The sequence below is a fragment of the Pteropus medius genome, unplaced genomic scaffold (assembly GCF_902729225.1).
Source record: "Pteropus medius unplaced genomic scaffold, Ma_sr-lr_union100, whole genome shotgun sequence".
NCBI lineage: Eukaryota > Metazoa > Chordata > Mammalia > Chiroptera > Pteropodidae > Pteropus > Pteropus medius.
Genome location: NW_024344253.1, coordinates 8703275 through 8720985, shown reverse-complemented (window position 1 = coordinate 8720985; position 17711 = coordinate 8703275). Strand labels below are relative to the sequence as shown.

Genomic DNA, 17711 nt, shown 5'->3' with positions numbered 1-17711 from the left:
CCTCATCCTGGAGATGAGAAAGTCTCACGATGATGGCCTGAAAAAGAGCATCCATCAAGGCAAGGAAAACCAGAAGACCAGGATAGCCGGGAAACGAAGGGAAAAGGGGCTTGCAAGTGATCAGCAATTCGTGCTGATATAGTCAAGTAAGATGACCTCTAATCTTTGGATTTAGCAAGAGAGAAGTAATCTGTGACATTAAGAAAAGCAGTTGTAGTGCATGATTGGGATAAAAACTTGACTAGGATGTGTTCCAGAGAATATCCAAGAGGAAGAATTGGAGACAGCTAATAAAAAGCATTCTCTTTCAAAGGAGCTTTTTGATGTGCTAATGTACACTGATTTATATCAGGTTCTCCATAGTTTGAGCTAGGAATTTGTTTTTATTACACCCTCATGTGCACCAGGTTTGAGAGCCCTTGTTTTAACCTGTGGTTAGTGTTTTCTAACCAGTCATTCTTCAGGGTAGCAAGCACAAATGATTTAAAAATTAAGTGAAAATTCTTACATTTATCTCTACTGACTGTAGTGGCCAAAATTTGCAGTTGTCAGTGATTCTCATCAATCCGGTTACAAAACAGGAACTTAGAGACCAGGGACAAAAGTAAAAGTTTTTTTGTAATTCCTGTTTGCCTGAAAGGATGTCTCATCAGCCAGAGGAGTTAAAAGATTTCAAAAATATTGACATCTTGAAAATTTTCTCTTAAAATATTATTTAATATGTAGCTTCCTTTATTTAAAAAAAAAAAAAACCCACACATTTTAAAAGCAAATGAGTTTTGAGTTACAACTGCCAAATTTTTCTGCTAAATATTATAAGCATCAGTTTGCAGGAGTGTCTTGGAAGTAGTGTGGAATAAAAATTAAACTGTTGTGTTGATTTATCCTCTGGAGAAATTTTTTAAAATGTATTTATTAAAATTAAACCATTTTAGATTATACTAATGGTTTCTTTTTCAAAGTTTACATACTAATGAAGGAACCTTTAAAGTCATTACAATTCAACTTCTGAATTTTTAAAGCTTCCAGAGGAAGGCACATTAAACTTTCTTAAGCAATTTATTTCTTTACTTTGAAAATGATCCTCTTTATATCTACCAAAGTATATCCTATATTAATAAACATTTAGTAGCTGACCATTTAAAGCCAGTTTTCTCTTATTTCACATATTCCCATCTAAGTTGCAATTTGTAATATACTAATTGTAGTTTGCCCAGGCAACCCTGAATTCAATGGCCAGCTTTACTACTAAATAGTGTCACTGCGGGTAAGTCATTTTACTTTTGTAATGCCATTTCCCCATCCTTATAGTGACAGAATTGTAGGAATCCTAAGAGAGATGAAGAAAATATGATGGACCTTGGGTCATACACGTGCCACATTTAATGATGAAAGTTTTTGCCTGGCTTTGACATTGGACTCTAAAGCTCATGCCTGCCTTGTTCATCCTGTTATCCTCAGCACTTAGCATAGTGCTAGACTTGATTTAATAATAACTGTTGACTTGCTGGAAACCAGGGAGATTCATAAGAGAATAAACATTCAAACTGACCTAGAGGAGAAGAAACTTATTGGCAGAAGAGGAAACCATATTAGATAGGGAGAATAGCATGAGAAAAGACTGCAGGTGAAACAGAATTCCTCTGGACTAAAGGGAAATAGTGGAAAATAGGACTTAAGCAGTGTCCACAATGTGGAAAGCCTTAAATGCCAAGTTAAACTGTATTTACATTGAAACAGTCTTTTACCGTCTCAGAGCCTTATCAGATTAAAATATGACTTGCCTAAGTTCCATGCCAGTGTGTCAGCTTTGACTCTTGGTGAACCTAAGAATGATGTCCAAAGTGCCCTGTCCTCAACCACCCTGTTCAGCTTCTGTCGACTCCTGCCTATGGCTTCTTTTATGGAGTCTATCCATCTCATGTTTGGTCTTCCTCTTTTCATGCTGCCCTCTATTTATCCAAGCATTATTATCCTTTCCAAAGAACATTATTGTCCTACTTCTCAGGGTGTGCCCAAAGTAGGACAGCTTCAGTTTTGTCATTTGCCTCCAGTGATACTTCAGGCTTAATTTGCTCAAGGACCCACTTGTTCGTCTTTCTGGTCGTCCGGGGTATCCATAAAGCTCTCTTCCAACACCATATTTCAAATGAATCTCATTTTACCTATCAGTCTTCTTCACTGCCCTGCTTTCACATCCGTACATAGCAGTTTGGATACAGGGGTGTGGATTACCTTAGTCTTGATCTCTAATGACACATCTCTGCTCTTGACGATCTTTCCTTATTCTTCCATTGCCGCCCTTACAAGTCTCAGCCTTCTCTTGATTCCTTGGCTGTGGTCTTCACTTGAATTGACGACTAAACCAAAGTAAGCAAAATAACAATTTCGATGTCATTGTCTATTGTTTTGACTTTATCTTATCCAACTAGTCTTTATATCTTCTACCTATGGCAAATTCATTTCTTTACGTTTTTTACGTTCATTTCCTGAATACTACATTTATTTCTGCCTTTCTGACTTTGCTCATACGTTTCCTTCTCCCCAGGATAGTCTTACTAGTACTTTCCACCCTTCACATCATACCCATCCTGCAAGGCCAAACTAAAGCACCATTTACTTTACCAGTTATTCTTTATTATGTTTTTCTTCTTTATTCTCTGATCTGTTCCATGTACTTTTTAAAGAAACAAGTTTAATGCTCTCTACCTACTGTATTTTTATAGAATTTTTTTTGTATTATAGCTCCATATTCATAGCAAGCTGATCAGCTCCCTAAGAACAGAAATAATATATTTTATCTTTTATATTGTCTTATTGAAGGTCTTAATAGCAAATAGTTACTGAGCCTAAAAAATGTTGAAGTTATATCTTAGGTTTTCCCCATAGAAGAGAAACTTGAAATTACTGGAAATTTTAGGTAAGTTATTACTTTATTAGTTTCTATTGCTGGAGTATAGGTTAATAATGAACATTTTAAAAAATATCATTTTGCTGATACTGAATTCAAGAGCACATGCAAACCTATAGGCTATAAGTCTACTTCAGCATTTGTAGATCTTCAGTCCCATTTGTCCAGGATTTTGAAAACGTCAGACTAATCTGGAAAACACAGTTTTCTAACAAATGTTCTTTGTTCTCAAAGAATGGAAGAGAAGGAAGAAAAAGTTGAACCGTATGATATCGCTGTTTCTATGGGTCAAAAACAGTCAAACAGAAATTTCAAATCATTCTATCTATATAATAAACTTAATTGAATTTCCTAAACTCAATATTTATTATACTACCAAAGAAATAATAAATCTGTGTGTTGAACAGAATGATTCCATCCGAATCAATTAAGCTATCATACGTGAGAGATGTGTGTATTTGTTGAGCAACTACTATGTACTTGTCACAAAGCCAAAGTGCTTGATATATCATAAACAATAGGCAGACATAGACCTTACCTTTAATGAGCTTATATTCTAGGGTATCTGTGTTTGGGGATTGGGGGAAGAGTTTAAACATATAAATATATAATTTTAAATTGTAATGAATTTTAAAGAAAAGATGTGAAAGCGTTTTTGAGAAATTCTACCTAATATTGGGAAGTCAGGAAAAGGTTTCTGGGGAAGTGACATTTGATCTGATCTCTGAGGAATGAGTTGAGTAGGAGTGAGTTAGCTGGGTGAGAAAAAGGGAAAGGGCTGAGGAGACAAATTGGGTGAGCCTCGACATGTTTAGAAGCAGAAAAGTTATGCTGGCATAGCGAGTTGGTAGTGAGTGGATGGGATAGGGACATGAGAGGAAGCTGGACAGTCAGGAACCACATAGATTAAAATCTTGTATCCAGAGTTAGAGTTTGTTTTATAACTTAAGTGCATTGAGAAGCCATTGAAAAGATTGACGTGAGTGGATTTATATTTAAAAAGACCATTCTGCTCTGAGTACAGGATGAGAGAGGTAAGGTGGCAGTAGAGCAGGAATGTATGTAAGTAAGGAAACAGGGATCTGTTGCAGAGAAGATGTGATGACCAATTCAAGATACATTTCAAAAGCATAATCAACTGGATTCCTGGCAAATAAGATGGGGAAGTAAGGGAAGAGAACAAAAGGATAAGAGAAAGGTGCTGCTAAAAAGACCCCCACGCATCTCTGACTTGGAAGAATGAAATTCCCTGAAGGGAAGAAAATTGGTGGGAAAATAAAGAACAAATATAATAGGGACAAATTAAGTTGTATTGAGACATCCAGGTACAGATGTCATATCATCAGTTCAATATTCATCAGAAGCAAATTCTAACTAGGTGCATAAATCTGAGAATAACAAAGATATAGATGGTATTTAAAACCATTGGAATGGGTTTGGAGAGAGGAAAATAAGCTATATGACAGGAACCCTGATACTTGTGGAATCTGTTAGGTAGTACAATGAATAAAGACAGCCCACTGGGATATAATAAGTGCAACTGATAAGGTGTGTGAACCGGAGAAGAAGAATGAGAGAGCAGGGAGAGAGAAAATGAATGAATGTGAATGGATATACATCATCTGATGAAGACTAATTATCAAGAAAATATGGATGTTTCCAAATCTATTTAAAAAAGAAGAATTTGGATCGTTTAATATTATGTGGAAAACATAGTTCATATTTAAAGTTCTATATGAGTCAGCATTGACTGAACCTACAGTTTAATTTTGCTAGGACAAGGTACAGAAGATTATTTGGCAGTCGGTTAGAGGATTAGTAGCCAGACAACTTAGAGGAGAAACCAGGAGAGTAGAGTGTCATAAAAACCAGGAATAGAGAGAATCCTTCACAAAGGTTTGAATGGTTCAGTGTTTAATATGCTACTGAGAGCTTTGATAAGATGATGCCTGAAAAGTGTCTTTTGGATTTGCCAGCGTGAGTGGGTCATTGGTGACATTAGCAAGAGTAGTTCAAGTGAACTGATGACTTAAGTGAGATGCAGCCTGGCGCATGTGGGCTCCCTGCCTTTAAAATGTGTGAGTACATTCAAATTCTCTGACCTCTGGTTTGATGAAAATAAGCACTAAACAAAAAAGAAAGTTTTTCCTCCCTAGAGTGATTCGAATGGTAAAGAAGTGAAGACTTTAAATGTGGATGCTTTTTTTGAAAAGCTTCTTTCTAAAGTGGAACAAATTATAATCATATCTGGAAGAAAATGGGAATCAACATATAGAACAGTGGTTTTTGTTTTGTTTTGTTTTTCATGGAGTATATAAGAGGATTGTTTGATAAGAGAAATTAAACATACAAAATCAGTAATTTGGGAGTTAGGTTTTTTGTGTTTCTGTATACTAATCTAGTATTTACAGAATCTCACGAAACTACTCAACTGTCTGGACTGTATGCTGTATTTGTACTTATTTATGACTTAGTGGATCTTTGCAAAAGGCAAATTACAGTTTTCAACATAAAATTCTCTGTTCTCTCAATCTCTCATACATACAAATCCTCTGGGGATCTTGTTACAGTGCAGTTTCTGATGCAGGCTTGAAGATTCTGCAATTCCAACAAGCTCTTAGTTGATACCAGTACCATTTGTCAAGGAGTATCATGAAGGTCAATTGAAAATATTAACTAAAAATCACTAGCCAATCCAAAATTCTAACAGATTTTATTGTATTTTTTCAAATTTTTTTCTTATAGTATGTAGCATAAATTTTGAGGTAGGAAAGAAGAGGCAACTAGCAAGTTCTTCACTGATATTTTCAGTTCTTACAACAATACCGTGAGGTATTATTTTCCCCTTTTTGGAATCGAAGTAACTGAGAATCAGAACTGGTAAATAGTATCCTACAGATTAAAAAGTGAAGTTCGGCTAGCTCTCTGTCTCTTGTCTGTTTGCTTAACCACTACATTATCTTGGTTTTCCTTTTGTTTCCATAGATTTGAACAGATTAGTATTTTCCTCCATAATGAAAATAGTTCACTCTATTATTACTGTCTTTTGTATTTCATTTTAGAATTCCATTTAGCTTAGTTCTCCCTTGTGCATAAGGGTTGCAAGTTTTGCTGGAAGGACACTCCATATTTCCATTGCAGACCTTTTCTGAAGTACAAAACTATAGGGGAGAACTAGGCATGAGTTTTAAGGAAGATAGGTTTTCATGAAGTTTGTCGAGCCTTAGACAGTTGGTAGAATCCAATGCTAGGATGGGGAAGGTGTCAGCTATACCATGAAAAAATGAGTTTAATCTCAGAAATATGATAGAGATTATCATAAATGTATATTTTTATTTGACTTTTTTACTACAATCTAATAGTGATATAAAAATATTTCTTTTAGAATGTGAAACACAGAAAGTATGCAAGGTGGAAGGCTACATATATCCATAATTGTTTAAAGAATGGAGAGACTCCTCAAGCAGGGCCTGTGGGAATTGAAGAAGATAATGGTATGTTTTTATTTGTCTAAGTAAAATGATTTAGTAGAATCATAATTGTTCATTACATTATAATTCAGGGTTTTCAGAAGGAGCCATACAATTTTGTACCCTCCATAAGGTTCAAAATCTATGAAAATTTGGCCTAAAATCATAAATTTAGACAGTGCGAGATTAAGGCCAAACTGATCTGACTTCATCAACAGAATGGCTTGGCTATCTCCTACCTCTAATCAGATTTCATTCTTACTTGAAACAGGCAATCCAGTTATAATTTGTAAAATATTTCCAAACCACAAAGAACACTGTATTATTTTTTATGTATCTATTTGAGTTTTTCGAGGGAGGAGGGGTAAGTATACAGTCATATGGTTCAAAGTCTGTAATAGAATATATAAAAAATCTGGTGTATTTCTTATTTTTACCACATCTTTCATCTGCCCAGTTCCTGCCAAAACCCAAATAAGTAAATATTGTTTTTAGATTTTTGTGTATCTTTATAGTAGTTTTTTATGAATTTACACGCAAATAGGAATATATATCCCTTTTTTTCCACGCAATTTTTAATACACTTTTGCACCTGAGTTTTGTTGTTATTGTTTTTACTTACTATATGCAGGAATATTTCACCATTATGCAAAATTAAATCATGAGAAAATAAGGGTCTTAATATTTCACTTGGCCTTTCAGTTAATGTGTAATAGAAAAGAAAACAAAAACGTTTTCACTTGTTTTTATTGATTAGACATGTAGGAAATAGGCTTGAGTGTTACAAGGATAACAACCACTGTTCTCTGAATTAGGAAATTCCAAATGACTCTTAAATTTTGTTATACAACTTTTAAGCATAGGCGAAGATGATCATCAAATGCATGGGTTGGTAAGCTTTTTCTTAAAGGATCAGATTGTAAATATTTTAGGCTTGTAGATGATGTGATGTGCTCTTTGTTGCAGTTGCCCAGCTTTGCTCTTGCAGTGCAAAGGTAGCCATAGACAATATGTAATCAAATGAACATGTCTGTGTTCTAATAAAACTTTATTTATAAAAATAGCCAACCCACTGGCTATAGTTGGCCAACTCCAGTCTACTCTATCTCCTTAGATCTGTTGTTACAGTGAATTCTATTAAAAGATTGCCTAATATTGAACCAGCTTTACATTATGTTATAAATCCCACTTGGCCATGATTTTTTTTTATTATATCGATGGATTCAATTCACTACTACTATGTCATTTAGGATTTTTCTGTTGACACTCATGAGTAAAATTGGTCTACAGTTTTACTTTTTGGTATCAATATTATACTTGCTTTACAAATATAATCTGAAAGTTTCAGGTGTTTTTCTATACTTCAGAATATACTTCCAATAGCCTTAGAATCTTTTCTTTAAATGCTTTCTAGAACTTTTTGTGAAACCAACTGGCCCTGGTACTGGGGATAGTTTATTGGCGCTATTCTGTGGAAGTAATCCTATTAGATTTTTAAAAATTTTTATTGAATCAGTGTCTAGTGAACGAATGTACACTGATGAAATGAATGATGTTTTAGTTCTTTTAGGCCATATTAATGTGCTGTCCATTTGGGTGCTGTCCTCACAATTTTTCAGATGATAATCGTGTTGCAGATCTGCATGGTGCTATGCTTATATGTACAGTGTTGTTGAAATAGCCACTGACAAAATATGACAGCAATGTTGAGTATTTCCATATATTATTTAAGAATGATTGTGTCACAAATAAGCAACATGAACAGTTGCTGATATCTTTAGTCATTTGGGAAAAACAAATTCAGATTACAGCAAGATATTCTACATACCTACTAGAATCTAGGGCTTCAATTTAATGAGCTGCTCGTACCCAGTGCTGACAGGAATGCCAAGTAGCTGGAACTCTCATTCACAAGAAAATAAAAGGAAAACAGTTTGTCAGTATTGTATGAAGTTAAAAATATACTTAGCATAAGCTCTAGCAGTCCCACTCCTAGGTATTTGTTTACCCGAGAGAAATGCAAACGATATCACACAAAAACCTGTACATAAATGTTTATAGCAGCTTTATTTGTAATTGCCAAAAACTAAAAGTAATCCAAATGCCATCAATTTGTGAATGGATCAACAAGTTATGGAACCTCCTTGTAGTGGATTACTACTCAGCAATTAAAGGGAGTCAACAATAGATGTATGCAACAATATGGGCTGATTTCAAAAGCATTAAGCTAAGTAAAAGAAGCCAAACACAAAAGGGTACATACTATATAATTGCATTTGTGCAACATGCTGGACAAGGCAATGCTCTAGGGACAGAAATCACATTAATGAGTGCCTCAGCTTGAGGAGAGGGGATCTACTATAAAGAAACGGGGAAAGGTTTTGGTATGAGGGGAATATCCCATTTGTGACTGTGGTTTATGTTACTCATTCTATAAATAAGTTTGTCAAAACTGTGTACCCAAGAAATGTAAATTTTACCATATGTGTGTGTGTGTGTATTACTTTTCAAAAAACTTGCCTCTAAAAGACCAAAAAGAAGAAGGAAGTGGGAAAGACAGGAAAACCTTTGTGTTTTATTTATTCATTCAGAGGACTATTTAGAATTTTCTAATGCCACTCAAAGGAAAAGACACAGTTTTAAATATGGATACTCTGTGTAAATTATTTTGCAGTTCATTGTCTATACAAGCTTTCATGCAAAATTTCAAGTTGTTGCTATATCTTTCTGAAGGACACTTCATGATATGCCCTTGTCTAATCTTTAAACAGTCTTTTTCACATAAAATGCTTTTTATAGTCATCTTATGTCTTACATTTAACATTGTTCCTTAAATCATTATTCCTTATAAATCATTTTCACATATATGTTCAAAAATCTCTAAGAGCTGGTTTATGTTAGTTCTGTTTTACACAGGAAGAAATTGAGGTTCTACATAGGTTTTTAAGCCAGCCTAAGGTCCTAAGGTCATAGAAGCACTAAGAGGGAGAACTAGAACTTACGTCTTGGCCTTCATACTCTAAGTTCTGTGTGTTTTACACTAACACTACAGCATGAATAATGTAATATAGGAAGTTGTTATTAAGTGTTTAAAATGGACTATTATAAAGCATGGTTATGTTTCTGGATTATTTATTCATCATGACAGTGGAATTGGATTTTTTAAGTAGATTGCCACAGCACTATTTCTTTTCCATTTAATGCTTTAAAATGTTTTACATACTTCCTTTCCTACTGTAATATTGACCATAATCAGGAATGTTTTGTATCAGTCCCACTGTATACAAGTGTCCACAAAAAAGACCCAAGATGCTTAGCCTACCAAGCAAGATTCACCACCATCTGGCACCAATCTCTTTTACCAGTTTTATTTCCTACTCCTGTCTCCTATTGTCTTAGTTGGCTCGGGCTGCTGAAACAAAATACCATTCATCAACTGGGTGGCTTAAACAGCAGATATTTTCTCACAATTCTTGAGGCTGGAAAGGCCAAATTCAAGGTTTGGCAGAGTTCAGTTGCTGGTGAGAGCCTGCCTCCTGGCTTTTAGACAGCCACCTTCTTTCTGTGTTCTTACATGACGGAGAGAGAGAGAGAAAGAGAGAACTTTCCACAGTCCTGTGAGATTAGGGCTCTACCCTTATGACGTCATTTAACCCTAGTTACCTTTTAAAGAACCGGTCTCCAAATACCTTCAGATTGTGCATTAAGGCTTCATCAGTGAATTTTGGGGGACATAGTTTGATCCATAGCAGCTATTTAAACCCTTTATTACAACCATAGAAGTTCAGAGCTAGAAAGTACCTTTCACTCTTTCTTTAGTTAAAAACATTCCCCCCTCCTACTTATCTTCCTTTACCTATCTGAATCCTGACTATCTAATGATCTCTTCATCTGAATTTCTTCAGAGCTATGTTATGTGTCTATGTATGTATATAGTCTTGTAAAATATGTAGTATTTAATATACTATTTACTAGTTCTGTTTTTGTTTTATTTGAAATTTTATTTCATATACCCTTATAGTTGTTTATGTTTTCTTAATTGCTTAACCATTTATCATTATGAAACATCTCATTGTGTCTGTTAATATTCCTTGACATGAATTCTGTTTTATCTGTTGAAATTAGCATTTCAGCTTTTGTCTGTTTAGTATTTACATAGTTTTATCTGTTTTCATCCTTTTAAACATATCTGAGTCTTAAAGCCTATAGATGTTTCTTTCCTTTTTTCTCCATCAGCATCAACCTTCAAAATAGTGTTTTAGTTCATTTACATTTAATTATTGCTATAGCTAGATTTAAGCCCAGTATTTTTGCCATTTGTTTTCTCATAGTCACATCTGTTTCTATTTCCTCTTACAGTTTTCTTTAGTGAATTTTTCTTCTTTCATTTATTATGACTACATTTTTCTCTGTGGCCTAGAAACATAGTACCTGGTTGTTAGTTATTTTTGTGTCAGTTTCACTATCTGGGTCATTTGGGGTCTTTTTCTATAGACTCTCTTTTTCTCTTCACTGGTCATATTTTATTCCACGCCTCCCTCTCCCCCCCCCCACCATGCTTCTATTAATTTTTATTGTTGATAAATAAGCAATCTTGTACCTCTTTTATTCTGTTATCTTCCTCTGCAGCCTTTATCAGTTAACTTGCCCGAAATCTAACACTACCCTCTTTCTTTCATCTTTTAGGCTGTGACTTTCTCCAGGGCCCCCTAGACTCTTCCCTGAGTGTGAGTGTATGGTTCAGGGCCATACAGGTATTTAGTTGGGGTTCATGCATACATTGTAAGGCTCACTTTTCTGCAATACTTTCCTTTGCACATACTGTTGAGTGCCATCAGGTGAAAAGTAACATGAAAGCTAATCTTACGGGGTGAGATTTCCTCTTCCAAAGGCCATCTTCACTCTAGTTTTTGCCAGTTTGAGTTACTCTCCAGTGCCTTTAAACAGTACCTTTTTTTTTTTTCCTTTCCCAGAATGTATTAAGTGTTAGAGTTCTCTAATATAGTAAAAAATTATTTTAGTGTACATAAGGTATAAGTACAAGGTTACTTATTAAAATGTATATCTCAGATTAGTAGGTAGATTATTTTTTTATATATATAGAAAACAAATCTATTTCAGAAATCTATAGCTCTGGCTTACATTTCTTTTATTTTATTTTAAATTACTAAGATTCCCAAAAGTGATTGATTGTGATTTTAAATAGACTGTCAAAATCTTATTTTCTCAAAGTAGTTTTCAAATTCAGCTAATGATATATAGTATATTTTAAAAATCTGCATTTCAAAACATTTTTTACTACGTTTTACATAGATCATTGAATGTTTTATTCCTTTGTTTTTAATGATTAACTTAATAATTTAGACAACAAATGCAGATAATCATTGAACAGCTATTGAGTAAAAAGCAGCCGTCAAAAAATAGAGTTCTTATTGGATAGCATAAATGTGATATATTTTGCCAAAAATGTCCTGAGGTTTTCATAATTTTAAGGAGTGTGTTTAAAAGAAGTTTATTTTTAGGAAAAATGTACCATATACAAAGATTTTATAGATTTGAGAAGTATTAACTTAAAAGAAGTGGTAATAATATTGTCAGGCATAACTAAGTGCTTTAAAAAAAGAAAAAATCAAAACTATTGAGATAGAGCCTGCTCATCAGCTGCGTTAGGTAGAATTGTATTTGAAGTTCTGTTGTACCTATATGGCAAAACAAGAATATTCAGCATTTTTATTTCAAAATACCTCGTTTAGCATTGCATATATATTTTATAATAGATGTTGAAGAAAATGAAGATATTGGCGCAACCTCTCTGCCCACTCAGCCACCTCAGCCATCATCTTCGACTTACGACCCCAGCAGCATGCCATCGAGCAGCTGTACTGGAATACAGATTCCGCCCGGCGCGCACGCTCCAGCTAATACACCAGCAGAGGTACCTCACGGCACAGGTAGGAAATTAAACCTCAACAAGGTTGGAACTCTTCTTTCATAAATATTAACTGCAGTTCTTTTCATATTTGTGCCTCATAAGGATGACCATAAAGCATAAGATCTATACATTCTCTTTGAACCCACAAAAAACATTATATCCTCTTCGTTAAAGTTTTAATGTTAGTTGTATTTTAGTTTTATGAGAAATGACAAATTTACACATTTTGATTACTATTAACCTTTTATTAATAAAAATAGCTTCTGTGCTTTTTTTCTTTCCCTCTCGGTCCTTCCAGTTCATTGTTCAAAGAATAGCACTGAGGTAAAGGGGCTTTTATCATAGGATGTGTCAGTCAGCGTCCCACTGTAATAGCAAGGTTCGATTTTTCCTGCCTTATTTCCTTAGGACCCTACTCTGCCCTCAGCATGGGTTTTGTTGATGGAGGGGAGCAGGCTTTGAGCCACAGAATCTCAGTAGCACTGGAATCACAGACTAGTGAAAGGAGAGGCTTTGGGTTATTTTCTTTTTTTAAGATTGCAAACTTGAGACTGAAAACAGGAAAGTGATATCTACTATCTTGGAGTAATTCAGAACTATATGTATATGTTTTTATAGAGAAAATATCTGATAAAACTAGTCCCCAATAAGTTGATGTCAGTAGGTAAAGATATTTTTAAAAGTTGCAAAGAGATACTCTTCCATACATTTCTGTTGTCAATAAAGCATCACTTTTACTCCCAAATAGAAGAGCATTTTAAACTATATTTTAAATCTTTAACTTATTTTTTTACAAATTGTTCTTAATATTTTACTTTTATTTCAGCAGGAGGGTAATCTGTGGTAATATACCATACAAACCTTTCATACTACTTAATTGATAAAACGAGAGTTATCTTTTGAGTCCTGATTGCTACTGTTTCTATTATGCAACCCACCATTACTTAACTTTCAGTTGCCAGCCTCAGTTTACCCAAACTATTTAGATTGCTTAATGTGAATTGAATAATATTTAAAAGTTTTCTATTTTGACCATTTTGGCAGTAATTATTAGTGTCTTACTATTTTAAAACTTTCAACTTTATATTATCTACAAATATTACTGATATTTTTGTCTTTAAGAATATTAATGAGAAAGTAATAATTTTAACACTGATCTCTTTTGGTGTCATCATTCTGTATATTTTAACCTGACTTTATTGTTTTATGGTCTGCGTGATGACATCAATAGGCAAACCAATTTGAATTACTTTTGTAAGTAAAATGTTATAGAGCACTGTTTTAAATATTTTATTATCTTTTAGAAATAGTCCGTATTTCCAGTATGGAACGGTATCAGTGAAACCAGCTACTCAGGTGTTTTTGCCTTAGATGAATACTGTTTGAATCATAGTAGTAAATTTAATCACTAATCAAGAGCCTCAGACACAAGCATCCATATAGAAGAGTGAAGTAAGAATATAAAGTACATTTGTTAAACCAGAAACTTAACGGTTATTCAACTTCTTTCAGCCTAGGGGGTTTTTCCTCTTTCTAAAATGAAATTAATCATACATCTCATTTGTTATTTTAATTATCAAAGGGGGGAAAAATGAAAATTGACTAGTTCTATGCCTAACACAAAATCAGTGTTCAGCAAATTAGCTTCCTTTCCGTTTTTTCCTTCTTCCTTCCTATTTCTATGCCAAGGAAAGACAGGCTGTTTAATAGCAAGTTAATGAACACTTAAAATCATTTGTGAGTCAAGGGAAATGTCACATGTGGGCATAGGATATGACCTTACAAAAAGATTGCCTCAGGGGCAATCTTTTAAACAGTGCATCTTAAGGCAGAGTAGTGGTATAGGCATATGCACTTATATTTTACATATAGGCATAATATATGTGTATATGATAGGGAAAGTATACTTCTGGTAGGATGGCTATAATAGGTTGAACCACATGAAATTGCTGTTTTTGTACAACACAAGTGATAAAATATTGGTAGTTCCACATGTTCAAACTAACAGACAATATCTCCAGCTTAGAATATCTGTGACATAAAGAGATATTAGGAGGTAGTCTTCTATTCAGAAATTTTCTGTCATGAACAGCTTATTTTGATCTAGTTAACCTCTGGCCTTTCCGCCCCCACCCCCTTTTGTTTCTCAGAGTGACGGCATAAAACTAAAAACCTCTGAACTTTTTTAAATAAGGACCTATCTTGTTACTTTACATCCTTATAGACTTAGCATTTAAATAATTATTGTAACTATTTTACAAATTTAATTTTACAGAAACTATATTAGGTATCACTGTCCCTAATTTACAAACAGTAAAGAAATGAAGCAGTTGTCTCAAGAAAATTAAAATACAAAAATACCTAGTAAGTGACAGAACTAGAATTTCAACCCAAGTCTTTCTGATTTTATGGTTTTGGCACTTTCATGTCCCTTCCTCCAAGGAACTAAAATTCTATCATATCAAAACCTACTTTTTTGATATATATTTCCCCCTAAGATTGGTTTGAGCTATTGGAATCTTCTCTTAGCTGGCAGAATTTTTTTCTGTTATGTTTAAAAGAGTTTTTAAAAAATCAGTTTATAGTCGCCTAATAGAAAATGAAAAAAAGATTTTTTAGTTTATAAATATAGCAGATGTTTCCCCTCTTACTCACTTTAAGAATGATTTACTTTCTCTCATATAAAAGTTCAGGATGTACTTTTATCAAAAGGAAATCCTTAAGATAGCTGGAAAGAATAGTATGTACTAATATACAGTATTTAGCTCTTCCACGAAAAAGCAAAGGGGGTGCAAGGAGAGCAGGGATGGTGATTGTTTAAAACAGGCCAAGTGTTTGCCTCCTGTGCTTTACCCACTGTGATATCAGATGTAGGCAATGCAGTATACTGTGTTTTCTTTCTCTGGAAACGTACACATTTTATAGTTGGTAAATAGAGAGGACGAAGATCTCAGTAAAAATTATTCTAAGTAGATTAAATAATAGGGTGATTTTATAATTAATGCTAGCCTGTTAATTAAAATGCAGCTTACCTCATGTATAGGTCGAAAACTTGGCCATTTTATTGTTGTTCTAGCTGTCAGAAATATTGCATTTGAGTTCTACAGCTTTCAAACTTGTTTATACTCTGGCCTAATTATTTCTATCAATGATGTTTTTTATGATTATACTGAAGTTTTATTCAACCCAATTGTCCTATTTTTTATCTTTGCTTATAGTGTTCCTCATAGATAGCATATCTTTCTCACTTTTTCTCTGCATTTCCAAATGCTGCTACCTTTCAGAATTCTCTTTAATTATACTTTTTATTCTTCTCCATTTTTCTAACCAGTACTTATTTTTCCTTTTTCCCCCACACCATTTTAGTGAGTAGAACAATTTAGTACTTAATTAGAAATCTTGTAACATTTAATTCTTGAATGTATATTAATCTTCTCTAATAAGCTATGTAACATCTGCTTAAAAATTAACCAAAAATCAATACTATTTTTTTAATATTGCTCAAATAAAATTTTATTGCATAATTAAATGTTCTCCCTGTAAATTGTTTTGTTTTTGTTAATTGTTATTGCCTACTTAATGATATGGAAACTGATGGTTGCCAGATGGGAAGGGGCTAGAAGTCTGGGTGAAAAAGGTGAAAGGGTTAAGAAGTACAAATTGATAGTTACGAAATTGTCATGGGATGTAATGTCCAGCTTAGAGAATATAGTCAGTAATATTGTAAGAACTATGTATGCTGTCAGGTGCGTACTAGACTCATTGAGGAGTATCACTTCATAGGTCAGATAAATGTCTAACCACTATTGAATGTCAACTATAATTGAAATTTTTAAAAAAATTTAAATCATAAATCATATGGAGATATGCAAATAAATATTTTAAATTAATGCACAATGCTGACCAAAAGAGGAGAGAGAGAGAGAGAGAGGAAGTGTGTGTGTGTGTGTGTGTGTGTGTGTGTGTGTGTGTGTGTGTGTGTGTGTGTGTGTTTCTCTATAGACAAAGGAATTTGGAAGATTTTAATTTAGGCAGAAACATAAAAGAATGGCATTGATATCTAGATTGATCTGTGGGAGGGTTGTAGACTTAACATTTTTTTTTTAAGACATGAATATATACAGTCATCTACCTATGTCTTGGGTATAGCTGCTTCAAAGCACTTGACTAGGTAGTCTGAAGATCTTTCTAAAATTTTGCATGCTAACTTTTTAAAAAATATTATGTAATTTGCCTTTAAAAGTTCAGCCAGTTTTGTGGGGATAATTATGTCAAATGTTTATAGTTTAATATATTCAGTTAGCACTTACCAAAAACAAGCAAAAGATAGACATTGATCAATTTAAAACTTGTATGTCTACTGACTTTGAAGTATACTTCTATAAATACATTCATATAAATATATACACAGTGTAAAAGAGTATTCACTATAGTATTATCTATATTAGCAAAAGGTTGGAAACAACCTAAATGGCCATCATTAATGAATTGCTTTATAAACTGTGATTTGTACATCGATTGGAATGCAGTGTAGCCATTTAAAAGAACAAGGCAGATTTATATATTTTAATCTAGAGTTATTGCTAAGATATATTAAGTGAAAAATGCAGAATAGTGCACAGAATATTACCATTTGCAAAACACGCATACCACAGTCCACAGTGTGCCTCTCCAGAGAGAAAGGAGTTTGTTTGGAGGATTTTGATTTAGGCAAGAACACACATATTTTTAGCAAAGAACATTTATTTTTATACACACACTTTGGACTGGACTTACATATGTTTGTATGTGCATGGAAGGGTAGAGTAGGAATAAGAAATAGACTTTTCATCTATTTTTTTGTACTGTTTAAAATTATACTTGACTTTCTGTTTGTATACCCAGGTACTATTAAATTTTTTACTAGTTCGATTTTTGTTTAAAAAGTAACATTTTTGTGACTTAATAGTTTCAACGGCTATGAAATGAAACTAGTTTGCCCTTTAACAAAATTAAATGAGATTAAACTAATGTATATTTAAGCTACTTTTTCTTTTGGGTTGTGAATGAGAAGGTCCTTCAAAGTCAAAACTTCTTACCTGCATACTGTATTTTAGAACTTAAGTCAACCTTTGTGAAACCATCATTCTAGAACTCTTATTGGCTGTTTTTGTTTTCCTGGAAACTTCCCCATTTGTTCTTTTTTTACCCCAATGTGTTTCTCACTTTATCCTTACTACAAATTGCCTATTCAAATTTAATGTCATCTTAGAGCAAGTGAATCCTATTCTCTTTTCGAGTGTACTGACATAGATTAACAACTTTTCTTCTTCATTTGTTCTCTTGATGATTGAATCATTTAGTTTCTGGGAAGTTATAACAGTTTGTGTTAGCTTTTTAGATGATTAATAATCTTCAA

The 17711-nt window shown here is 33.6% G+C and overlaps 1 protein-coding gene across 2 annotated transcripts in view; it reads left to right on the top strand.

Annotated features, from left to right (window-relative positions):
- Positions 1-17711, top strand: part of VTA1 (vesicle trafficking 1) — a 57864-nt gene that overhangs the window by 31947 nt on the left and 8206 nt on the right. For both annotated transcript variants that reach the window (XM_039869750.1, XM_039869749.1), the window contains exons 5-6: positions 6297-6405; positions 12159-12332. In XM_039869750.1, coding sequence (XP_039725684.1) covers positions 6297-6405; positions 12159-12332 — 283 coding nt within the window. The remainder of the gene's footprint in view (positions 1-6296; positions 6406-12158; positions 12333-17711) is intronic.